At 45.6% G+C, this 25,409-nt stretch overlaps 2 protein-coding genes across 5 annotated transcripts in view; one reads left to right on the top strand and one right to left on the bottom strand.

Annotated features, from left to right (window-relative positions):
• Positions 1-9,264: 9,264 nt before the first annotated feature.
• LOC135563100 (sericin-1-like) lies at positions 9,265-10,188 on the bottom strand. The gene is made up of 2 exons (XM_065006061.1): positions 9,945-10,188; positions 9,265-9,467 (listed from the first exon to the last, which is right to left on the bottom strand). The coding sequence occupies exons 1-2, from the start codon at positions 10,186-10,188 to the stop codon at positions 9,265-9,267; spliced, it is 447 nt and encodes a 148-aa protein (XP_064862133.1).
• Positions 10,189-14,563: 4,375 nt separating this feature from the next.
• dip2ba (disco-interacting protein 2 homolog Ba) overlaps positions 14,564-25,409 on the top strand; it is a 75,109-nt gene continuing 64,263 nt past the window's right edge. For 3 of the 4 annotated variants that reach the window (XM_065005529.1, XM_029622828.2, XM_065005531.1), the window contains exon 1: positions 14,564-14,810. In XM_065005529.1, coding sequence (XP_064861601.1) covers positions 14,726-14,810 — 85 coding nt within the window. In that variant the 5' untranslated portion in view covers positions 14,564-14,725. Of the gene's footprint in view, positions 14,811-22,023; positions 22,137-25,409 lie in introns of all 4 variants that reach the window. The other variant, XM_065005530.1, reaches the window with a different exon arrangement.

The following is a 25,409-nucleotide window of genomic DNA, read 5'->3' as shown; positions in this document are numbered from 1 at the left end:
CCGTAGCGTATGTGTAGGTATGCACTGCAGGACCAAATCTGAAAGATAGGTAGTTAGCAAGCCCATGTAATGCTTTGTATGTTAGAGGTAAAACCTTGAAATCAGCCCTTGCCTTAACAGGAAGCCAGTGTAGAGGCTAGCTTGTTATGGCTGCAATCCCGGTAACGGGATCGATATGACAACTACTAGTGAAAATAGAGGGCACCAAATTCAAACCACAGAAATCTCATAATTACAATTCCTAAAACATATATAATTTTAAAGTTAATCTTGTTGTTAATCCCACCAAAGTGTCCGATTTCAAATAGGCTTTTCAGCGAAAGCACTACAAACGATTATGTTAGGTCTCCACCAAACCACAATAAGCACAGCCATTTTCCAGCTAAATATAGCATTCACAAAAAGCAGAAATAGAGATAAAATGAATCACTAAACTTGAATTATCTTCATCAGATGACACTCATAGGACTTCATGTTACACAATACATGCATGTTTTGTTTGATAAAGTTCATATTTATAGCAAAAAATCGGAGTTTACATTGGCGTATTAGATTCACTAGTTCCAAAAACATCAAGTGATTTTGCATAGCCACATCATTTCAACAGAAATACTCATCATAAATGTAGATGATAATACAAGTTTTACACATGGAATTATAGATATACCTCTCCTTAATGCAACCGATGTGTCAGATTTCAAAAAAAGTTTACGGAAAAAGCTACCCATGCAATAATCTTAGACGGAGCTCAGAACAGTAGCCAAATTAGCCACCATGTTGGAGTAACAGAAACCAGAAAATACATGATGAATGTTTCCTTACCTTTGATGAACTTCATCAGAATGCTGTCCTAGGAATCCCAGGTCCACAATAAATGCTTGATTTGTTCGAAAATGTCCTTTATTTATGTCCAATTAGCTACTATTAGCGCGTTTGGTAAACAATTCCAAAGTCACAAAGCGAGTCCACTATAACGTGACGAAATGTCCATAAGTTTCGTAACAGTCAGTAGAAACATGTCAAACGATGTACTGAATCAATCTTTAGAATGTTGTTTACATATATCTTGAATAACATTCCAACCGTAGAATTAGAATGACTTCAGATGACCGGTGGAACGCAGGTCCTTCCCCTGTGAACGCGCATGGTGAAAGAATGGTCAACTCGTGGCACTGGTGACTACTTCCTGTCTCATTCGACTCCCCTTCACATTAGAGTCATCAGACAAAGTTATATTGACTGTTGACATCTAGTGCAAGGCGTAGGAAGTGAAAACCCATCCATATCTCTCTGTAATTTCAATGAGAGCTTGGTTGAAAATCTGCCACCCCCAGAAAAAATACAAACAGGAAGTGGAATTTCTCAGGTTTTTGCCTGCAATATGAGTTCTGTTATGCTCACAGACATAATTAAAACAGTTTTGAAACTTCAGAGTGTTTTCTATCCAATGCTAATAATAATATGCATATATTAGCAACTGAGACTGAGGAGCTGGCCGTTTACAATGGGCACCTTTTCATCCAAGCTACTCAATACTGCCCCTGCAGCCATAAAAAGCTAGCACTGGAGTAATATGATACATTTTTGGGGTTCTAGTCAAAATTCTAGCAGCCATGTTTAGCACTAACTGACGTTAGTAGTCTAACCTAGAAGTAGTCTAACCTAGAAGTGACAAAAGCATGGATGAATTTTTCTGCATCAATTTTTAACAGAAAGTTTCTGATTTTTGAAATGTTACATAGATGGAAAAAAGCTGTCCTTGAAAGAGTCTTGATATGTTCCTCAGAAGAGAGATCAGGGTCCAGAGTAATGCTGAGGTCCTTCACAGTTTTATTTGAGAGAACTGTACAACCATCAAGATTAATTGTCAGATTCAACAGAAGATGTCTTTGTTTCTTGGGACCTAGAACAAGCATATTTGTTTTGTCCGAGTTTAAAAGTAGAACTTTTGCAGCCATCCACTTCCTTACGTCTGAAACACAGGCTTCCAGCGAGGGCAATTTTGGGGCTTCATCGAAATGTACAGCTGTGTGTCATCCGCATAGCAGTGAAAATTATAATTTTTCTGAATGACATCACCAAGAGGTAAAATATATAGTGAAAACAATAGTGGTCCTAAAACGGAACCTTGAGGAACACCAAAATGTACAGTTGATTTGTCAGAGGACAAACCATCCACAGAGACAAACTGATATCTTTCCAGGGCCTGCCGGGTGGCGCAGTGGTCTAAGGCACTGCATTGCAATGCTAGCTGTGCTTCCCGGTCGCAGCCGGGAGGCCAATGGGGCGGCGCACAATTGGCCCAGCGCCCAGGTGTATGGTGTTTTCTCTGACACATTAGTGCGGCTGGCTTCTGGGTTGGATGGGCATTGTGTCAAGAAGCAATGCGGCTTGGTTGGGTTGTGTTTTGGAGGACGCATGGCTCTCGACCTTCGCCTCTCCCGAGTCCGTACGGGAGTTGCAGCGATGAGACAAGACTGCAACTACTACCAATTGGATACCACGAAATTGGGGAGAAAAAAAATAAAAAACTGATATCTTTCCGACCGATAAGATCTAAACCAGGCCAGAACTTGTCCGTGTAGACCAATTTGGGTTTCCAATCCCTCCAAAAGAATGTGGTGATCGATAGTATCAAAAGCAGCACTAAGGTCAAGGAGCACGAGAACAGACCAGAGCCTCGGTCTGACACCATTAAAAGGTCATTTACCACCTTCACAAGTGCAGTCTCAGTGCTATGATGGGGTCTAAAACCAGGCGGAAGCATTTCGTATACATAATTTATTTTCAGGAAGGCAGTGAGTTGCTGAGCAACAGCTTTCTCTAAAATTTGAAAGAAATGAGAGATTCGATATAGGCCGATATTTAAAAAAATATTTTCTGGCTTTTTCAAGAGAGGCTTTATTACTGCCACTTTTAGTGAGTTTGGTGCTTCCATCACCAAAAAATCTACAGCAATGGTATGGCGAGGACTCGACCTGCCCCCTCTGCCCAGCTCCAGCGACTCTCAGGCATATAATGACAGGTTGCAAGACCAGCCTCTCACAAGGCCGCTACACCTGGAGGCACAATCAGGTCCTCAAGAGCCTGGCTGCAGCACTTGAGACCAAGAGGAGTGCAACCAATTCATTACCTCCAAAAACAAGCAATCCCGTCAAAACAACAACATTCATCCGGGAGGGACAGAAAAGGCCCAAGTATCCTCCTACAAAGCCAGAAACTGGACACCTAGCCATGGCCCGGGACTGGAAGATGCTTGTCGATATTGGCCAGCAACTCATTTTTCCACCAGAGATTGCTTCTACCAACCTTAGGCCAGACATGGTACTCTGGTCCCCTTCACGAAAGGCTGTGTACATCATAGAGCTCACAGTCCCGTGGGAAAACTCTGTTGAAGAGGCCTACGAGCGTAAGAAACTGCGTTACACAGAGTTGGCAGCAGACGCAACTCAGCGTGGCTGGAATGCAAAGGTCTGGCCAGTTGAAGTGGGATGCAGAGGATTCGTGGCTTCTTCCATCATCAGGTTGCTGAAAGAACTTGGAATCCATGGACAGGCTCTGCGGCAGACCGTCAGAGCAGTTTCTCAAGCAGCTGAAAGAGGCAGCCAGTGGATCTGGATCAAACGGAAGGACCCTTGCTGGGCTATAACTTCATGACCCCCCACCCCCAACTGAGAACCCAATTCAGATCCCTCCAACTTGAGGAGGGCATATGAGGTATGCGGTCAGCTGTATGGCTGGCTCAGGGGGGACGCCCCTGCCTTGCATAGTCCCGTGGGACATCTTAATTGGGCATGGGACACAAGCTAAGGCTTGATTACCCTTTAGCTGGCCACCTTTGATGAGGGTGTTTAGTGATTAAAGGCCGAAACACCCACTGATTCGAAGGCACACTACTGAGGATGTGTCCCAAAATTGACATCTTACCCCAGTCTAAGAAATAAACCTCCCATGCCACTCTGTCAACATCACGGCAAATCTCATGTGAGTGCATTCCATCTATTGGCACAATGGACAGTTTTTAACATCTCGTCCCGTGTTTTATGATTCACATCCGGTGGATAGAGAGCTGTTTTTTACGTACAACATAGGAGGGCCAAGAACAGGAAGCAGCTCTTTCAGTAGTTTAGTTGGAATTAGGGTCCAGTATGCAGCTTGAAGGTTTAGAGGCCATGATTATTTTCATCATTGTGTCAAGAGATATAGTACTAAAACAATTGAGTGTCTCCCTTGATCCTCGGTCCTTGCAGAGTTGTGCAGACTCAGGTCAACTGAGCTTTGGAGGAATACGCATATTTAAAGAGAAGTCCGTAATTTCCTTTCTAATGATCATGATCTTTCCCTCAAAGAAGTTGTAACACACTAGGCGTAGTGGGTGCGGAGTCAGGTGCAGGAGGCAGGAAGTTCAGAATAGCGCTTTATTACGCACAGGGAAAAAGTAGTACTCTCCACGAAACTGTGCGTAATAAAACAAATGCCCAAAACAGGTAACTAAACAACACGCACTACCAACCATCAACACAGTGGGAAAAATAATCAAGCACGCACAAAGAGCAGGCGGGCCTACTGGCTTATATAGCCCAACTCAAAATCTAAACAAGAAAGAGGTGAAACAAATCAGACAAAACCAACAGAAAAGGGAAAAGGGATCGGTGGCAGCTAGTCGACCGGTGACGACGACCGCTGAGCGCCACCCGAACAGGAAGAGGAGTCGCCTTCGGTAGGAGTCGTGACAGTACCCTCCCCCCTCCCGACGCGCGGCTCCTGTAGTGCGCCGACACCGGCCTCAAGGACGACCCGGAGGGCGAGGCGCAGGGCGATCCGGATAGAGGCGATGGGAACAGTGACGGATCCAAGATGTCCCCCACCGGTACCCAGGACCTCTCCTCCGGACCGTACCCCTCCCAGTCCACGAGGTACTGCAGGCCCCTCACCTGGCGTCTCGAGTCCAGAATAGCACGTACTGTGTACGCCGGGGACCCCTCGATGTCCAGAGTGGGTGCACGGACCTCCGGCACCTCACCTTCTTGCAGGGGACCAGCTACCACCGGCCTGAGGAGAGACACATGAAACAAGGGATTAATACGATAATAGGAAGGGAGTTGTAATTTATAACACACCTCATTTATCCTCCTCAGACTGTGGTCCCAGCTTCCGGGAGGGCAAGCGGAGGGGTAGGTTTCGGGTCGAGAGCCAGACCCTGTCCCCTGGTACGAACACGGGGGCCTCACTGTGGTGGTGCTCAGCGCTCCTCTTCTGCCATCCACCTGCTTGCTTGAGGGATTCCTTGACGGCCCTCCAGGTCTCCTTGGAGCGCTGCACCCACTCCTCCACCGCAGGAGCTTCGGTCTGACTCTGATGCCATGGTGCCAGGGCCGGCTGGTAGCCCAACACGGATTGAAATGGAGACATGTTTGTGGAGGAGTGGCGGAGTGAGTTCTGGGCCAACTCCGCCCATGGTACGTACCTTGACCACTCCCCTGTCCGGTCCTGGCAATACGACCGCAGAATCCTACCCACCTCCTGGTTCACTCTCTCCACCTGCCCATTACTCTCGGGTGATAACCAGAGGTCAAGCTGACCGAGACCCCCAGACGCTCCAAAAATGCCCTCCACACACAGGACGTGAATTGGGGACCCCGATCAGAGACAATGTCCTCCGGCACCCCGTAGTGCCGGAAGATGTGGGTAAATAGAGCCTCCGCAGTCTGTAGGGCCTGTAGGGAGACCGGGCAATGAGAGGACACGTCAGGACTTAGAAAACCGTTCCACAACAACCAGAACCGTGGTGTTCCCCTGAGACGGAGGAAGATCGTTAAGGAAGTCCACCGACAGGTGAGACCTCGGCCGTTGTGGAACGGGGAGGGGCTGTAACTTCCCTCTAGAAAGGTGCCTAGGAGCCCTAATCTGGGTGCACACCAAACAGGAAGAGACATAGAACCTCACGTCCCTAGCCAAAGTGGGCTACCAGTACTTCCCCCTAAGACCCTGCACTATCCTCACCACACCAGGATGACCCGAATAGGGTAGTGTGTGCGCCCACCGAATCAATTGATCACGAACACCAAGTGGCACGTACTTGCGACCTGTAGGACATTGTGGAGGCGCAGGTTTCACCCGTAACGCCCACTCAATGTCCGTGTCCACCTCCCATACCACCAGTGCCACAGGCTTAGAGGCTGGAAGGATGGGAGTAGGATCGATAAGCCGATCTTCTGTGTCATAGAGACGGGACAGCGCGTCGGCCTTAGTGTTTAGGGAGCCTGGTCTATATGAGATGGTGAACCTAAGAAGAACATAGCCCACCTTGCCTGACGTGGATTCAGTCTCCTAGCTGCCCGGATATACTCCAGATTCCGGTGGTCAGTACAGATGAGAAAAGGGTGCTTAGCCCCCTCAAGCCAGTGTCTCCACACCTTCAGGGCCTTTAGCACAGCCAACAACTCCCGGTTACTTCGGTGGCTACCCGAACTCTATGATAGCACGGCACCCACCCCAGCCTCGCCACCTCCACTATGAACGCTAAAGAGGGGTCCGGGTGCGCCAACACAGGCGCATCTGTGAACAGCGCCTTCAAACGATTGAAGGCTCTGGTCAGCCTCTGCCGACCACCGAAATGCATGTTCAGAATAGCGCTTTATTACGCACAGGGAAAAAGTAGTACTCTCCACGAAACTGGGCGTAATAAAACAAATGCCCAAAACAGGTAACTAAACAACACGCACTACCACCCATCAACACAGTGGGAAAAATAATCAAGCACGCACAAAGAGCAGGCGGGCCTAACGGCTTAAATAGCCCAACTCAAAATCTAAACAAGAAATAGGTGAAACAAATCAGACAAAACCAACAGAAAAGGGAAAAGGGATCGGTGGCAGCTAGTCGGCCGGTGACAACGACCGCCGAGCGCCACCCGAACAGGAAGAGGAGCCACCTTCGGTAGGAGTCGTGCCAGAAGTTCTGAATTTATCACTGCTGAAGTGAAAGCCATCATCTCTTGGGGAATGCTGCTTTTAAATTAGCTTTGCGACTGTATCAAAAATACATTTTGGATTGTTCTTATTTTCCTCAATTAAGTTGGAAAAATAGGATGATCGAGCAGCAGTGAGGGCTCTTTGATACTGCACGGTACTGTCTTTCCAAGCTAGTCGGAAGACTTCCAGTTTGGTGTGGCACCATTTCCGTTCCAATTTTCTGGAAGCTTGCTTCAGAGCTCGGGTATTTTCTGTATACATTTACATTACATTTACATTTAAGTCATTTAGCAGACGCTCTTATCCAGAGCGACTTACAAATTGGTGCATTCACCTTATGACATCCAGTGGAACAGCCACTTTACAATAGTGCATCTAAATCTTTTAAGGGGGGTGAGAAGGATTACTTTATCCTATCCTAGGTATTCCTTAAAGAGGTGGGGTTTCAGGTGTCTCCGGAAGGTGGTGATTGACTCCGCTGTCCTGGCGTCGTGAGGGAGTTTGTTCCACCATTGGGGGGCCAGAGCAGCGAACAGTTTTGGCTGGGCTGAGCGGGAACTGTACTTCCTCAGTGGTAGGGAGGCGAGCAGGCCAGAGGTGGATGAACGCAGTGCCCTTGTTTGGGTGTAGGGCCTGATCAGAGCCTGGAGGTAGTGAGGTGCCGTTCCCCTCACAGCTCCGTAGGCAAGCACCATGGTCTTGTAGCGGATGCGAGCTTCAACTGGAAGCCAGTGGAGAGAGCGGAGGAGCGGGGTGACGTGAGAGAACTTGGGAAGGTTGAACACTAGACGGGCTGCGGCGTTCTGGTATACCAGGGAGCTAGTTACCAGGGAGCTAGTGCGACTGCAGCTAGGGTATTGCGCAAGGTTAAATTGAATACCTCAGTTAGGTGGTTAACTGATTTTTTGTACTCTGACGTCCTTGGGTAGGCGGAGGGAGTCTGGAAGGGCCTCTAGGAATCTTTGGGTTTGTCCAAGAATTTATTACATAACTTTTGATGACCCTTGGTTGGGGTCTGAGCAAATTATTTGTTGTGATTGCAAACTTAATAAAATGGTGGTCTGATAGTCCAGGATTATGAGGAAAAAAAACATTAAGATCCACAACATTTATTCCACGGGACAAAACTAGGTCCAGAGTATGACTGTGGCAGTGAGTAGGTCCGGAGACATGTTGGACAAAACCCACTGAGTCGATGATGGCTCCTAAAGCCTTTTGGAGTGGGTCTGTGGACTTTTCCATGTGAATATTTAAGTCACCAAAAAATGTAATATTATCTGCCATGACTACAAGGTCCGATAGAAATTCAGGGAACTCAGTGAGGAACGCTGTATATGGCCCAGTAGGCTGCTGATTGAGTAGGTGTCACGTTCTGACCTTTATTTCCTTTGTTTTGTCTTTATTTAGTATGGTCAGGGCGTGAGTTGGGGTGGGCAGTCTATGTTGGTTTTTCTATGTTTGGTTTCTGTTTCGGCCTAGTATGATTCTCAATCAGAGGCAGGTGTCGTTAGTTGTCTCTGATTGAGAATCATACTTAGGTAGCCTGGGTTTCACTTTTGAGTTGTGGGTGTTTGTCTTCCGTGTTTGTGTTTGTTGCCACACGGGACTGTTTCGGTTTCGTTCAGTGTTCAGTTTATATCTTAAAATAAAATGTTATGGACACTTACCATTGGTCCTCCGATCCTTCTCGCTTCTCCTCCTCCTCCTCAGAGGAGGAATGCCGTTACAGAAACACCCACCACCAGAGGACCAAGCAGCGTGGTAACAGGCAGCAGCAGCAGTAGCAGGAGAGGCAGTGATACCTGGAGAACTGGACTTGGGAGGAGATTCTGGACGGTAAAGGACCCTGGGAACAGCCAGGGGAATATCGCCAAGAGGTAGCCCCAAAAATGTCTTGGTTGTGGGGGCGAAGCCAGATAGGAGACCTGCGCCAACTTCCCGTGCTTACTGGAGAGCGAGAGGGACCGGGCAGGCACCGTGTTATGCGGTGGAGCGCACGGTGTCCCCTGTGCGTGTGCATAGCCCGGTGCAGTACATTCCAGCTCCTCGTATCGGCCCGGGCTAGAGTGCCAGGTGCCATGAAGCCGGCTCTACGCATCTGGTCTCCAGTGCATCTCCTCGGGCCGGCATACATGGCACCAGCTTTACGCATGGTGTCCCCGGTTCGCCAGCACAGCCCAGTGCGGGCTATTCCACCTCGCCGCACTGGCCTGGCTACGGGGAGCATTCAACCAGTTAAGGTTGGGCAGGCTCGGTGCTCAAGAGCTCCAGTGCGCCTGCAAGGTCCGGTCTATCTGGTGCCACCTCCACGCGTCAGCCCTCCGGTGGCAACCCCCCGCACCAGGCTGTCTCTCCGTCTTCTGCCTACTGGTGCTCCCGCCTGTCCAGCGCTGCGAAAGCTTTCCTCCTGTCCGGCGATGTCAGAGTCTCCCGTCTGTCCTGAGCCGCCAGAGTCTCCCGTCTGTCCTGAGCCGCCAGAGTCTCCCGTCTGTCCTGAGCCGCCAGAGTCTCCCGTCTGTCCTGAGCCTCCAGAGTCTCCCATCTGTCCTGAGCCTCCAGAGTCTCCCGTCTGTCCTGAGCCGCCAGAGCTGCCGGTCTGTCCTGAGCCGCCAGAGCCGCCGGTCTGTCCTGAGCCGCCAGAGCCGCCACTCTGTCTTGAGCCGCCACTCTGTCAGAAGCCGCCACTCTGTCAGAAGCCGCCAGAGCCGCCAGTCAGCCAGGTGCCACCAGAGCCGCCAGCCAGCCAGGAGCCTCCAGAGCCGTCAGCCAGCCAGGAGCTTCCAGAGCCATCAGCCAGCCAGGAGCTGTCAGAGCCGTCAGTCAGCCAGGAGCTGCCAGAGCCGTCAGTCAGCCAGGAGCTGCCAGAGCCGTCAGTCAGCCAGGAGCTGCCAGAGCCGTCAGCCAGCCAGGAGCTGCCAGAGCCGCCAGCCAGCCAGGAGCTGCCAGAGCCGCCAGCCAGCCAGGAGCTGCCAGAGCCGCCAGTCAGCCAGGAGCTGCCAGAGCCTTCAGTCAGCCAGGAGCTGCCAGAGCCATCAGCCATCCAGGAGCTCGCAGAGCCGTCAGTCAGCCAGGCAATGCCAGAATTGCCCTTCACTCTGGAGCTGCCGGAGTCTCCCGCCTGTCTGGCACTGCCGGAGTCTCCCGCCTGTCCGGCGCTGCCGGAGTCTCCCTTCCGTCCGGCGCTGCCGGAATCTCCCGTCCATTCGGGACCCATGGCTAGAATCCCCAGTCGGAGGTCGGCAGCAAGGGTCGCCGCTCATAAGAGGCCACGGGGGCGGTTGAGGAGGTGGACAAAAACTGTGGTGAAGTGGGGTCCACGTCCCGCGCCAGAGCCGCCACCGCGGACAGACGCCCACCCAGACCCTCCCCTATAGGTTCAGGTTTTGCGGCTGGAGTCCGCACCTTTGGAGGGGTACTGTCACGTTCTGACCTTTATTCCCTTTGTTTTGTCTTTATTTAGTATGGTCTGGGCGTGAGTTGGGGTGAGCAGTCTATGTTTGTTTTTCTATGCTTGGTTTCTGTTTCGGCCTTTTATGGTTCTCAATCAGAGGCAGGTGTTGTTACTTGTCTCTGATTGAGAATCATACTTAGGTAGCCTGGGTTTTACCTTTGAGTTGTGGGTGTTTGTTTTCCGTGTGTGTGTTTGTTGCCACACTGTACTGTTTCGGTTTCATTCATGTTCACGTTTATTGTGTTGTATTTTCATAGTGTTCAGTTTATATCTTAAAATAAAACATTATGGACACGCATTGGTCCTCCGATCCTTCTCGCTTCTCTTCCTCAGAGGAAGAGGAGGAATGCCGTTACAGTAGGCTGCATAGATTTCATGACAAGAAGCTCAAAAGACAAAAACTTTGTTTTTTGGGGGGGCGGGTAAATTCAAATTTGATATCATAAATATTAGCAACACCTCTGCCTTTGTGGGATGCACAGGGATATGGTCACTAGTGTAACCTGGAGGTGAGCCTCATTTAACACAGTAAATTCATCAGGCTTAAGCCATGTTTCAGTCAGGCCAATCACATCAAGATTATGATCAGTGATTAGTTAATTGACTATAACTGCCTTGGAAGTGAGGGATCTAACATTAAGTAGCCCTATTTTGAGATGTGAGGTATCACAATCTCTTTCAATAATGGCAGGAATGGAGGAGGTCTTTAGTCCAGTGAGATTGCTAAGGCGAACACCGCCATGTTAAGTTTTGCCCAACCCAGGTCGAGGCACAGACACGGTCGCAATGTTGATAGCTGAGCTGTCTACACTGACTGTGCTAGTGGCAGACTCCACTAAGCTGGCAGGCTGGCTAACAGCCTGCTGCCTGGCCTGCACCCTATTTCATTGTGGAGCTAGGGGAGTTAGAGCCCTGTCTATGTTAGTAGATAAGATGAGAGCACCCCTCCAGCTAGGATGGAGTCTGTCAGTCCTCAACAGGCCAGGCTTGGTCCTGTTTGTGGGTGATTCCCAGAAAGAGGGCCAATTATCTACAAATTCTATCTTTTGGGAGGGGCAGAAAACAGTTTTTAACCAGCGATTGAGTTGTGAGACTCTGCTGTAGAGCTCATCACTCCCCCTCACTGGGAGGGGGCCAGAGACAATTACTCGATGCCGACACATCTTTCTAGCTGATTTACACGCTGAAGCTATGTTTCGCTTGGTGACCTCTGACTGTTTCATCCTAACATTGTTGGTGCCGACGTGGATAACAATATCTCTATACTCTCTACACTCACCAGTTTTAGCTTTAGCCAGCACCATCTTCAGATTAGCCTTAACATCAGTATCCTTGCCCCCTGGTAAAAAGTGTATGATCGCTGGATGATTTGTTTTAAGTCTAATACTGCGGGTAATGGAGTCGCCAATGACTAGAGTTTTCAATTTGTCAGATGGTGGGAGGCGTCTCAGACCGTATAACGGGAGGAGTAGAGAGAAGGCTCGGCCTCTGACTCTGACTCTACTTAATGGGGAGAACCGGTTGAAAGTTTTTCGGCTGAATGAGCATTCCTACAGCATTTCCCTCCAGAAACCATAAGAAAGTTGTCCGGCTGCGGGGACTGTGCGGGGGGGATTTATACTACTATCTGTACTTACTGGTGGCACAGACGCGGTTTCATCCTTTCCTACACTGAAATGACCCTTGCCTAACGATTGCGTCTGAAGCTGGGCTTGCAGCACAGCTATCTTTGCTGTAAGGCGATCGTTCTCCTGTATATTATGAGTACAGCGACTGCAATTTGACGAACCACGTCCAGATAAAGCGTCTGGAGTGAAAAACTTGAATAAAACAAAAGTCGAGGGAGGGAAAAACCTAAAATATAAACTGTAATTAAAAAGTATCATCATTGTGGTTGATGGTTTTTGCGACCGCACAAGTTCTTTAAATGTTCTGGATTGACTGACCTTCATGTCTTAAAGTAATGATGGACTGTCGTTTCTCTTGGCTTATTTGAGCTGTTCTTGCCATATTATGGACTTGGTCTTTTACCAAATAGGGCTATCTTCTGTATACCAACCCTACTTTGTCACAACACAACTGATTGGCTCAAACGCATTAAGATGGAATGAAATTCCACAAATTTAACAAGGCACACCTGTTAATTGAAATGCATTCCAGGTGACTACCTAATGAAGCTGGTTGGTTTTGGTTACTACATGATTCCATATGTGTTATGTCGTAGTATGATGTCTTCATTATTATTCTATAGTGTAGAAAATAGTACAAATAAAGAAACCCCGGAATGAAACTTTTGAATGGTAGTGTATATCAGGGGTTTTCCTGGCTCAAAAACAGGCTAAGGTGGTAGCTTTGCGTGGTCCGTCATTGTGCCATTCAGCCTTCACCGCTACCTGACTCTGACACTCCCAAATTAACCTCAATGTAGAAAATGTTTGCCAAATTTTTGGTGGCTCTGGAAATCAACAACATGGCCACCTTAAAATGTTCTTTCTATTCTGGTTAGCGCCAGTTTGCGCTGTTCTGTGAAGTGAGTAGTACACAGCGTTGTATGAGATATTCAGTTTCTTGGCAATTTCTCGCATGGAATAGCCTTCATTTCTCAGAACAAGAATATACTGACGAGTTTCAGAAGAAAGTTCTTTGTTTCTGGCCATTTTGAGCCTGTAATCGAACCCACAACCGCTGATACTCCAGATACTCAAAGAAGGACAGTTTTATTGCTTCTTTAATCAGGACCACAGTTTTCAGCTGTGCTAACATAATTGCAAAAGGGTCCTCTAATGATCAATTGGCCTTTTAAAATTATAAACTTGGATTAGCTAACACAACGTGCCATTGGAACACAGGAGTGATGGTTGCTGATAATGGGCCTCTGTACACTTATGTAGATATTCTTGTTGCCACAAGAAAAGGGCAACCAGTGAAGAACAAACACCATTGTAAATACAAGCCCATATTTATGCTTATTTATTTCCCCTTGTGTACTTTAACCATTTGTACATCGTTGCAATACTGTATATATACGTAATATTACATTTGTAATGTCTTTATTGTTTTGAAACCTCTGTATGTGTAATGTTTACTGTTAATTTTTATTGTTTATTTCACTTTTGTATATTATCTACTTCACTTGCTTCACTTGCTTTGGCAATGTTTCCCATGCCAATAAAGCCCCTTGAATAGCATATTCCATAAAAAATCTGCCGTTTCCAGCTCTAATAGTCATTTACAACATTAACAATATCTACACTGTATTTCTGATCAATTTGATGTTATTTTAATGGACAAAACAATGTGCTTTTCTTTCAAAAACAAGAACATTTCTAAGTGACCCCAAACTTTTGAACGGTAGTGTATATAATAGGTGGTGTCAGAGGAAAGCCCATAAAATTGTCAGAGACTCCAGTCACCCAAGTCATAAACTGTTTTCTTTGCTACCGTATTGCAAGCGTTACCGCCATGTCTAGGACCAAAAGTCTTCTACCAACCAAGCCATAAAACTGCTGAACAACTAATCTAATGGCCACCGGACTATTTACATTGAACCCCCCGTACTCGCTGTTTATCTATGCATAGTCACTTCACCTATCTACATGGACAAATGACCTCAACTAACCTGTACCCTCGCACACTGACTCAGTAGCGGTACCCCCTGTATATAGCCCCATTATTGTTATGTTATTGTGTTACTTTTTAGAATGTTTTTTTACTTTTAGTTTATTTGGTAAATATTTTCTTAACTCTTCTTGAACTGCACTGTTGGTTAAGGGCTTGTAAGTAAGCATTTCACAGTAATGTCTACACTTGTTGTATTTGGCGCATGTGACAAATAAAGTTTGAGTTGATTTGCAAATCTTATACAGTCTATGATTCACACAGATAATTATTTGAGATGGTAGGCCACATGTCAGGTCATCTGGTGTCATACAAATGAAGTAAAGTTAAACTGTACATTTACAAATCTACCGTAATGCTAATTTAGGACTCACTATCAAATTATTCTTTTGTAATCCATTGTGCACAGTTGTACTATCTCTAGAGCACCACAAGAGGGAGCACAAGCTGTATGACTCGATCCACACACCCTGTTTTGGGTGCAGCCTGGCCGCTTGTATGTGAGAGATCACGTGACGGCTCATTGCCATTGGTGAGCTCTCCCCATTATGGCGGAGAATGGATTGTCTCTTCTTTTCAAATTCATGTTTTGTGTCTTGATGCTGGTATTTTAACCCAGAATAGATTTCGTTTTTACTTAAAGCACACTTCGTTTTACTTCAACCACACTTCGTTTTAAGTCATGGCAGACCGTGGCGTGGATTTCTCTGGTATACCGAAAGAGCTTCGAGACCATTTGGCAGAGTTGGAATTGGAGCTATCGGAAGGTAAGGAGGGCGACGAGGGGATGAGGCCAGCAAGCTAGAGTAGTGAATTCAAATTCACCTCATGTAGTTACGCTAGATAGATAGACACCAGTTGCGGCTATCAAATTAGCGCTATGTATTATGTATCTCTTTGAGTATACAAGGCAAATTGCAACATTTGAGTGTATTATAGCCATACACAATCGTGTTCTGCCAATGTCTGGCCAGCTAGCAACCCTGTTCTGCTAGCATTGCATTGACAGACAGCAGAAAGAGAATGGCTCAACCCCTGTGGCCATGGGCTCTCTAGTCTGTGACCGTCTCGCACTTGTCTACGTTCAAGCTAGGTTCAATCGTTTCATAGCTATTTTATATGTAAAGCCATTGATTCATCTGTAAATAACTATGCAGATAAATACTAATACTATTTCGGTTGTGATTTAATGTCAAAGCCAAACTTGTCAGAGTCATCTGGCTATGACAGCTTGGTTTTAGCCAAAGCCTTTGTCTTTAGCAATCATGGGTCTTCTTGACCATCAGTTCAGGGTTGGCGTCAATAACCAGTAAGTCAGTGGATTTCGTAGTGTAATGTTGGGTTTTCAGTTGGTTAATTCTACATTGCACAACCTGCGACTCAATGTGTGGTTTGTGATTGGAAGAATTGGAGATGACTAACGACAACATCATTGAAATGAAACATGAGTACTGATAGTCATCACATATCATAAATGCACCTGTAGCCAGTCTAGGCTATATTATCTTGGTATGACAACCTCATAGCACACGACAGGATGTGACATCATACGGTCCTCTGCATGGCTTGACCAGATAGGGTAACCTTTGGACACCAATGACATTTTAGGCTCCATTGTTTGCTGAGGCACACTCAATATTAACTTGAGCTGTGTGTTTGTTGGGGTGGGGATGTGTTTGTGTGTGTGCACATGTGGCACATGCCCACCCCCTTCCCTCCCATCTCAAACAGCTGCAACACAGGGTATGACAGAATGGTGTTAAACATTTAATTCAACGGAATCGGTACTGTACTAAACGACCAGTTGATTGAAGAAGGGCCTGAATATGGTGGTGTGCTGCAACTTCTAATGGTCACACCCATATTGATGAGGCCACATCGCACGCACCAAACAGGAGGAAGAATGGCTCCCACCGTTTTAGAGTAATGAGTCATTCAGTACAAACTGCAAACATAGGAAACGTTGAACCGAACTGAACGCAGCCCGGGTCTCCTCCTCCCTGACACCAGGGCAACGTTCAGAAGTCAGATGTTGTGGAACGTTACCAATAGAAATGTCATGAATATAGTTGACATGATTCCTTATTCTACATGTCAGAGAAACAAGTTTGTTCTACTTAACATTCTATCTGCACGTTACACAATGTTGTGCCCTGCTCAACGTGCCCCCGGGGTCTGTTCAGGAGGGTGCAACGTTTCAGAATGTTTACATATAAAATATAAGCCATTGAGTAGTACAACAGATACGAATGTCGGCCAGGTAGAGGGTTTGAAGCGTGTCAGCTCTAGCCTATCTGCAACGTTCAATTTGACCGTTACACTTCACTGAAAACATCCCTGGGCTGAATGCATTCAGCTGGAGAAGCTTGCTCGCTCCATCACCTAACCAACTGATTTATGGATTGTGATGGATCATTAGAAAGATAGCCCTTCAGATCGTGTAATAAAGGAGTGATAACATGGTCACAAAGTGGAAAGCAGAGACTAGATGTCATTAACATGTTTCACATGACTCATTCCATCCAGACTCTTTTTAGATGCAGCCCCTTGAATGACCACCCTAGCCCAGATTCAGTAGGCTAGCCTGTGTGACACACACCACCCCTGTGACAGTAGCTAATCTATGCTGGAGTGTGCTTCAAGGGACAAGCGTCTAAAAAAGAGTGACATACACAACCATATTTTGTCCCCTGCCTGCCCTGCTCATAACAAACACCACCACAGAACCGAGTCGGAGCGGAAATGCCTGTTGTTGGGTTGCTTAGATGAGAACAGAGGCAAGCCAAGTGGCCTCTTAAATAACAATCCAGTTCTGTGTGTGTGTGTGTGTGTGTGTGTGTGTGTGTGTGTGTGTGTGTGTGAGCAAAGCCCCCAGTGACCAGTGAGGACACAATGCGCCTCATTCAGCTGGTCACGGCCATGGTGGCATTTAGTAGGCCATTCAACTAAACTCTTTATATGTGTCCCAATTGACACCATATTCCCTTTATAGTGCACTACTTTTGACCTGGGTAGTGCACTGTATAGGGAATAGGGTGCCATTTGGGATGCAGATTTTGCGTGCTGCAGTAGAAATGAGCTGCTCTTATACAAAAGGGAGGGGTTGGACATAGTTCGGAGGATGATGTACTGTAGTGTACTGTAGTGTACTGTGTGTGTTCAAAGCCCCCCGTGTTGTTGTGTTAGCGTTCAGCCAGGAGTGACTAGACGTGACTCACCTTTCCTAGGTAACTAACGGCAGTTTCTCCTCATTGAGAGTTGAGAAATGTCCTTCCGTCCTTAGTTTACAGAAGCATTTGGCTATGTTCTGCTTTCAGAGGTATTTGCTTTCGTCAGCAAGGGTTCACTGAGTTTACTTATGAATGATAGATTATTCGGGGTGTTTTTGATATTTGAATTTGTTTTTTTGTCGGTTGCTGCTTTCATATTGTTCGATAGGAAACCGTTTAAAAAAAATTCCTCTTGAGTTTTTTCTGGAACATAATGTGGCATGAGTGTGTGGGTGTGTGCATCGGCGTGTATACAATACAGTATGATGAGGTTCTGCCCTACGTACTTACTGACTTTGCCTGCTTCTGTGGCCAGTGTGTGATTGGGAGTCCAGGTTATTGCCAGTTGCCTCCTATCTAGGCCAGCCGGCCATTTGTGCCCTATCTGAGTCATTTATCCAGTGGGTCAGGCAGCACAGCAGAGGAACAGCATCTAAAAAGGCCCAGTCTGAGAAATAAGGGCATCCGCAGCAGCACAATGCCGTGCTACGCTATTATCTAGCCGTTAGTGGCAGCCCAGCAGACCTATAGGTTCAAGTAAGTAGGCCTATTTACTTTTCTTTCAAAAGCTTTGAGCTGTGTTCGATTTGAGCTCGCCCTGGCGCAAGGTAACCAACAGAATAGTCCCAAAAGTGCAAAGCAAACCTCGCCCAAAGCTTAAAGTATTTGAAAGAATTTGAATCCTATTTGAACCCCAGTGAGATCTGATGCTATCATCCACCAACTGCACCCATTAGTGACAGCACTGTAGATAGGAGATGATGGAGAACAAGAATAAGGCAGGTCCTTCAAGGTCCAATGCAGCCATTTTTATCTCCATGTCAAATAATTTCTGGGTAACAATTGTTTTCAGTTAGTGGTCAAAAATAAACAAAAATAGCTTCTTAGCAAAGAGCAATTTCTCAAGCAAGGATTTTGATGGACTCTCTGGGAGTGTTCTGAGTGGGGAGGGAAAAACTGAACTAGCTGTTATTAGCAGGGAGGTTTGGATCTCATTCTTATTGGTCTAAAAAGGGAAATTCCACAGTAACAGAATTGTGCTGAGACTCAGAATGTTCCCTTAAAATGTATGCCAAACAAAAACCATTGATCTCAAAGTTTAACAAACCAATGGAGAGGGACTACTTTTAGGAATTTGTTGTGGTTGTGTCCACTTTTTCCAATAACTCTGTGCTCTGAATTGTTATTCAAAGATGTCTGCAGAGACAATGGGGTGTCATCTATGACATGGCACCTTGAAAATGTATTTTGGTTATTGAAGTGAAGTTGATTTACATTGTGGGTCCCTGATCTGTACTACACAGAAATGCATAATTATGGAAATGAATGTCATTGTCTTCATGGTGATGTATCCTAAATAGGTACACAAAACATGCAACATCCACCTTGCATATTTGGATATGCTTCACACTGGCTATTATTTTAATGACCTCTGCTCCCAAACACGACCAAATTAGGTTTGTCCTGACCGGACTACATCTGAACCAATCATAGACGTCTATGTTTCACAAGTTTGGACAGTAGAGTAGAATTCAGTACAGCAGAGTAGAGTATAGTACAATACAGTATATTATAGTGTACTCTACTTTAGTGTGCTCTGTGTACTTTTCTGTACTTTACTATACTCTACTGTGCTGTCAACTTGTCAACCCAACTGTTGTGTGTGACTACTATGATTTCCCATGTAGCCAATTGATTTGATAGTGGAATTTCCAGTTTTAATCACTTAATAACTCATGAATAAAACTGATTTCAGTAAAAACACCGCCTTAGACCGCTGCGCCACTTGGGAACCCCACTCGGGAGTGTTTAACATTATTTTTTAATGACTACCCTCACGTATACAGTTATCTGTAAGGTCCTTCAGTCGAGCAGTGAATTTCAAACACAGATTCGACCACAAAGACCAGGGAGGTTTTCCAATGCCTCGCAAAGAAGGGCACCTATTGGTAGCAGACAACAACAACAAAAAAGCAGACATTGAATATCCCTTTGAGCATGGTGAAGTTATTCATTACACTTTGGATGGTGTATCAATACTCTCATTCACTACAAAGATACTGGCGTCCTTCCTAACTCAGTGCCGGAGAGGAAGGAAACAGCTCAGAGGCCAATGGTGACATTAAAAGAATTACAGAGTTTAATGGCTGTGATAGGAGAAAACTGAGGATGGATCAACAACAGAATGAAAAGAAGGAAGCCTGCACAGAATAAAAAATATAAAAAAACATGCATCCTGTTTGTAACAAGGTAGTAAAGTAATACTGCAAAAATGTGGCAAAGCAATTACCTTTTTGTCCTGAATACAAAGGGTTATGTTTTGGGCAAATACAACACATTGATGAGTATCACTCTACATATTGTCAAGCATAGTGGTGGCTGCCTCATGTTATGAGTATGCTTGTAATCATTAAGGACTGGGGAGTGTTTCTGAATTAAAAAAATAAACGGAATGGAGCTAAGCACAGGCAAAATACTAGAGGATAACCTGGTTGTCTGCTTTCCACCAGACACTGGGAGTTAAATTCAACTTTCAGGAGGACAATAACCTAAAACACAAGGCCAAATTTACACTGGAGTTGCTTACTAAGACGACAGTGAATGTTCCTGATTGGCCGAGTTAGTTGTGACTTAAATTTGCTTGAAAATCTATGAGAAGCCCTGAAAATGGTTGTTTAGCAATGATCAACAACCAATTTTACAAGGCTTGAAGAATTTTTTAAAAGAATAATGCGCAAATGTTGCACAATCACAAGTGGAAAGCTCTTAGAGTCTTGCCGAGAAAGACTCACAGCTGTAATCGCTGCCAAAGGTGATTCTAACATGTATTGACACAGGGGGTTGAATCCTTATATTATTATTTATTTATTTAACCTTTATTTGTCAAGTCAGTTAATAACAAATTCTTATTTAGAATGACGGCCACACCCGGACAACGCTGGGCCAATTGTGCGCCGCCCTATGGGACTCCCAATCACGGCCGCTTGTGATACAGCCTGGATTCGAACCAGGGTGTCTGTAGTGACGCCTCTAGCACTGATCTAATCAAGATATATATTTATTTTTATTTGTTACAATTTTTCTTCCACTCTGAGATTAGAGTATTTTGTGTGGACAATTAAATCAATTTCGAATCCCACTTTGTTACACAACAAAATGTGAAGGGGTGTGAATACTTTCTGAAGGCGCTGTATCTTAAAGATATGTGGGATTTGGGGTAAATGGTATTTTTAGGCACAAGGCAATGTTTCTTACAGAAGGCCAAGAAAATTCTTCCAAACAAAATATGTGTTGCTATTATTTGGGAGGGGCCTTATATTTCTAATACCCTTTTCTGACCTTTTTCTGGTAGGTGTTTTCTAACACCATCTTTTCCATCTGTTTGAACAGAAATCATTTTCACCACTTCACAGTATTATTCCAACCTCATAGTGTGGAAATATATATAAAACACAGGAAAATCCCATTTGACTGCATAGGGCCTTTAATGTCCCCTTCCTTCTCGTTGTTGCCACATTCACACCAGGGGAACATGGTAGGGGTGAAAATGAGGTGCAACTCCATATGATATGTGCCTCTGTTCATGCCAGGGGAACTGAGCAGCAGTTAACGACTTCGGTGAACCCCCCCACCACCCCCCCAATATTATTGCGTTTTCGTGTGTTGCACTTGCGTCTGAGTCACATGATATTGAACCAAAGACACAGATGGTTCCTGCCCTCCTGAGATTCTCTCTGCTGTTTACAGAACAACCGGTGCGGTGAGATTAAGATATCAGGACCTGCTTAGACAAAGCAATTGTAGCGGTAGAGCAAAGGATAGCAATATATGGGGAAATGAATGACTACAGTGTTGCTGTTATGAGTACACGATGCATGGAATGCAAATGCATAAATGTATGAAAGCGTGCATTTCTCATTTTAAATGTATGTAGTTCTGCCCTTGTGCTATGCTTGCCTATTAATGTAATGTTTTACGTGGACCCCAGGAAGAGTAGCTGCTGTTTTCCTAAGAAATACTAAGTTGTCTGAACTGAACTGTGGAGGACGTGGATGGGATTGAGCCTACAGTATAGTAGCATGCTGTTCTGTGTGCATGCCTGCCAGGGCCTAGAGCGATTCAGTTGAGAGAGATGACAAGCTTGTGACTGACAGACACTTCCTTCCGCTTGTTTTAGAACAGCTGATGAGCCTTTGTGTTATGTTGCACGTATGGTGGAGAAGGGAGAGTTTGAGTCCGGCCAGGAACGGGAACATGGGCTTTAAAGCTGAGCCATGCAAGTACATCTAGCTTGAATCTCAGCCAATCATCCCTCTCCTCTCTAGGGGCTTTAGAATCCACTGGCCATGATACACTGAGCCTTCTTGTACCAGATGTTTGTTTGGAACAAGCACTTGCTGTCAGTCTACTTTTACAGTAGAGCTTTTTGGACCAAGCACTTGTTGTGAGTACATAGGCAATACAGTACAGCTTTCTCTTCCAATTCATACCATATTGAAATGGGCTAGCCTATATCAAATTGACAGCCAGTTGTTGTATTCAGGCTGCATCTGTGACTTCTGTTTTGCGCCAAGTCTAATGGAGAATAGAGCGCAGGGCAGCATCTCCTTAACTCATTATTTGTTAGGCTAGGCTATATAATGATTTAGTCCAAACAGCTTGTGGGCTGTGAATAGTTAATGATGTCTCCCATCCCATGGTTCTCCTTTAGGATGGACCAAGGGCTGTGTTCCCTTCACTCCTTCAGGGCTGAATGAATAATTCACATGCTCTCATTAAACACCAGGAGACAAGGCTGTCACCACTCGGCCTCTGTCCCAGGAGGTAGGTGTGTGTCTGTGTGTGTGTGTCTGTCAGTCTACTTCACAGTTAAGAGTTGAGGCGTATGTGGCAACGACTTGTGTCGTGTTCAGTTGGCATGAAAGGAGAGAGGGTAGGAGGAGAGAGGGTAGGAGGAGAGAGGGTAGGAGGAGAGAGGGTAGGAGGAGAGAGGGTAGGAGGAGAGAGGGTAGGAAGAGCGAGGGTAGGAAGAGAGAGGGTAGAGGGTTGAGTATTACCTGAATTAATCCCATAAGAAATGTTTTTTTTAATGACCCCGTAGAACAGTGCTCGCATCCCAATATCGTTACTAACTTGTATTATAAGTCACCATTTTAACCTAATGGCGAACGCGCATGAAGATTAGATGAATTCAAAAATGACGTCGTTGTTTTAGCACCAGCCAGTGAGTTTTTTTTTTTTAAACGACGCCGTGCAATATGGTTCAGTGTTCCGATAAATCAGCAAAATCTACTTGGTTTTGTAATTGTCGGTGTCTTCAAGCTAAAAATGGGATCATGTTTACTCTGCTAATGACCATACAAAAAAAGAGTAACGAGAGCAATGTACAATACAGGCGAACATAGGAATTTGTGGTGAGTGCATGGGGGCCGTCATCTTTATGCACCTTCGCTATTGTACACTGGCATGTTGTCTTTTGAGTTGAGGGTGAAAATGTACAGAATATGAGGCCTGCTCCAGATGCTGACTCAGACAGGAGATATTGTCTCTTGGCTTAAATCATACCGACAAAAGCATGACTTTTGACATGTTTACAGACATGGTCAAGGCTCTAAAGTGTGACCAATTTGGTCGCATATGCAACTAAATAATTTGCTGTGCAACCAGGGGTTTTATTTTGGGAGCACTGCGACTATGAACAAAAATTCTCCCAGATAATAATTGTATTCATAAGTTTTGGCGCTGTACCGTTGTTTCCGAGTGCCCTAAAGAAACAAGTAGTTGCACCATTACTACAGCGGAAACGGCTTGCTTCTAGCCCAACCAAGGCAAAGTTCTGACCCATATGACCGGCACCATAGCGGAAGGCCGGGACCACATTTTACATTCATAAACCATGTTGTGGGCAGTTCTAAAACTACTCGCATCTCAAAGTCGTCAACCATTTGTTTACATTGTCCAATTATGTTCCCCCATTGGCTAGCTAGCTAACAACCTGCTAATGTAACCGATGTGAAATGGCTAGCTAGTTAGCGGTGGTGCGCACTTAATAGCGGTTCAATCGGTGACGTCACTTGCGCTGAGATTTTGAATTAGTTGTTCCCCTTGCCCTGCAAGGGCCGTGATGGGTAACGATGCTTCGTGGGTGTCAGTTGTCTATGTGTGCAGAGGGTCCCTGGTTGAAGCCCAGGTAGTGGCAAGGAGAGGGACGGAAGCTTATACTGTTACACTAACTTGACCAGTAATATGCAAACACTTGGGGGCACATGAAGAAAGTAAAAGGGAGATCAATGATCATCATTAATCTAAAGACTGTACAATTTGCAATGTAATGCATCTCAATAGGAATATAGTGCTTTTGCACAATGTCGAAACCTGATCTTCCAAAAATGACTAAGTTCAATGATGGGTATTTTGTATCAACATTTGAGCTTTTATAATAAAGTTGTGTGTTTACAGTGTTACATATTTGTTTATGGGGCACATCATGTGCTTTGAAAGTAGCTCTAATTAATTCAGGTCCAATATAGGCTGTGTCTCAATCAATTTAATGACTTATTTTCTGGTGCTCCTAAATTTCATGTGGTGCTCCTAACTTTTAAAGGTAGGAGCACCAGTGCTACCAATGAAAAATGATAATTTAGAGCCCCGGACATGATCTATATATATTCTCACTGTTAAACCATGCATGAAGTTAGCATTAGGGGCATTACTCAATGCAATTAAGATCAGCGTCCTCCCCTTCAGGGCAACGCTGTCAGTCACAGCATAGCATAGCAGAGCAAGAGAACCTGTTCAGTGCTCCAGTCACCGTAGGGCTGTTTGTGTTACTGTGAGTGGGATGCACCTCTTTCACATTAAAGCTATGATTCATAGAGCTATGACGGGTGGTTATAGGGGGCCTTGAGAAGTTGGGTGATTCACTCAAGTTCATTTCTCAAGGACAGACACACGTAACATAAATTGGATGTGATGACTGACAAGGACATTTTTTTCTTCTTCTCTGGTGCCCTTATTTTTCAGCACTGGTCATTTGGACAAATCACGACTTCGCAGGTGATCGCATCTTTCGGAAGGGGAGGCAACAGTTGGCCCATCAGAGAGAGCGGGGTGGAGCTACAGTCCTGCTTCAGCTCCTCGTTCTAGTATCTTTTCTAACACGTCTGCCCACAGAACTTAATGGAGCATCTGATGCAACTCCGAAAGATTTTAGTTCTGGGTTTCCAAGATTACTCTCAAGTCACAACAACAAGCCAAGGCACTTGTAGTTCATGTCACCGGACAAACCTGAAATCGAGGATACGTGGTGGTGTTGTGCTGCTGCTGAAGCAGCTCTGTTGCACAGGATGGGTTGCACAGAGCTGCTTTACTAAACTGCCTGGGAGTCAGTCAGCCAGCCTTTGTCAGAGGCCCACCAGGTTCTCATAGACATGTGCTAACACCTACCACCACATGCCAGTCACTCACTCACACCCAGTCGTTACAAGTTACAACTCTATCATCACACTGAAGCAGCAGAGAAGATGGGCGTTGGTACTAAAATACAACTGTCACTGATTTAGAGCTCTGAGATGGGAGGATCAGTGTGACAATGTCTCCATAGACTAGAGCAGTATTCCTCATGCTTGGTCCTTGAGAGCTACAGGGTGTGCAGGGTTTTATTCCAACCCAGTATTTAGCCTACACAACTAACTTACATTGAACTGATCAAGATTATGATCAGTTGAATCAGGTGTTTTAGTGCTAGGCTAGAGTAAAAGCCTGGACTTGTGACTCTCTCAAGGGCCTAGAGACAGGAACACTGCTCTACAGCCTTGGTGTCTTTTCCTGGGTCGTGTTCATTATGACACACTAACGAAACGTGCAACGGACCCTGAAAACCAGTGCTTCTTATTGGACAACTCCAGTTAGTCCCTCCCTGATCCAGTCTGTTTTGTTCCAATTGGTGCCGAATGAACACAATCCTGTTGTCAGAATGTGCTAACCGATGTTCTTGTTCTGGAGTCTGGAATCTTCCCCTCCAGCCCCATGTTATCCATGGCAACCATGTGACTGTTGGTGATGTTGGAGAATGCTGTTCTCACTAAATATAGGACC

The sequence above is a fragment of the Oncorhynchus nerka genome, linkage group LG20 (assembly GCF_034236695.1).
Source record: "Oncorhynchus nerka isolate Pitt River linkage group LG20, Oner_Uvic_2.0, whole genome shotgun sequence".
In the NCBI taxonomy this organism is placed as follows: Eukaryota; Metazoa; Chordata; class Actinopteri; order Salmoniformes; family Salmonidae; genus Oncorhynchus; species Oncorhynchus nerka.
The sequence above is the reverse complement of the archived record's forward strand: the minus strand, read 5'-3'. Positions and strand labels throughout refer to the sequence as shown.

What these genes read in the sequence shown, in the direction of transcription:
- LOC135563100 (XM_065006061.1), bottom strand. Translation starts at nt 10,188, where the DNA reads ATGGGTCCCGAATGGACGGGAGATTCCGGCAGCGCCGGACGGAAGGGA. An exon ending in CTGGCTGACTGGCGGCTCTG is followed by an intron (nt 9,468 to 9,944) that starts GCAGCTCCTGGC and finishes CTGGCGGCTCAG; the next exon opens with GACAGACGGGAGACTCTGGC.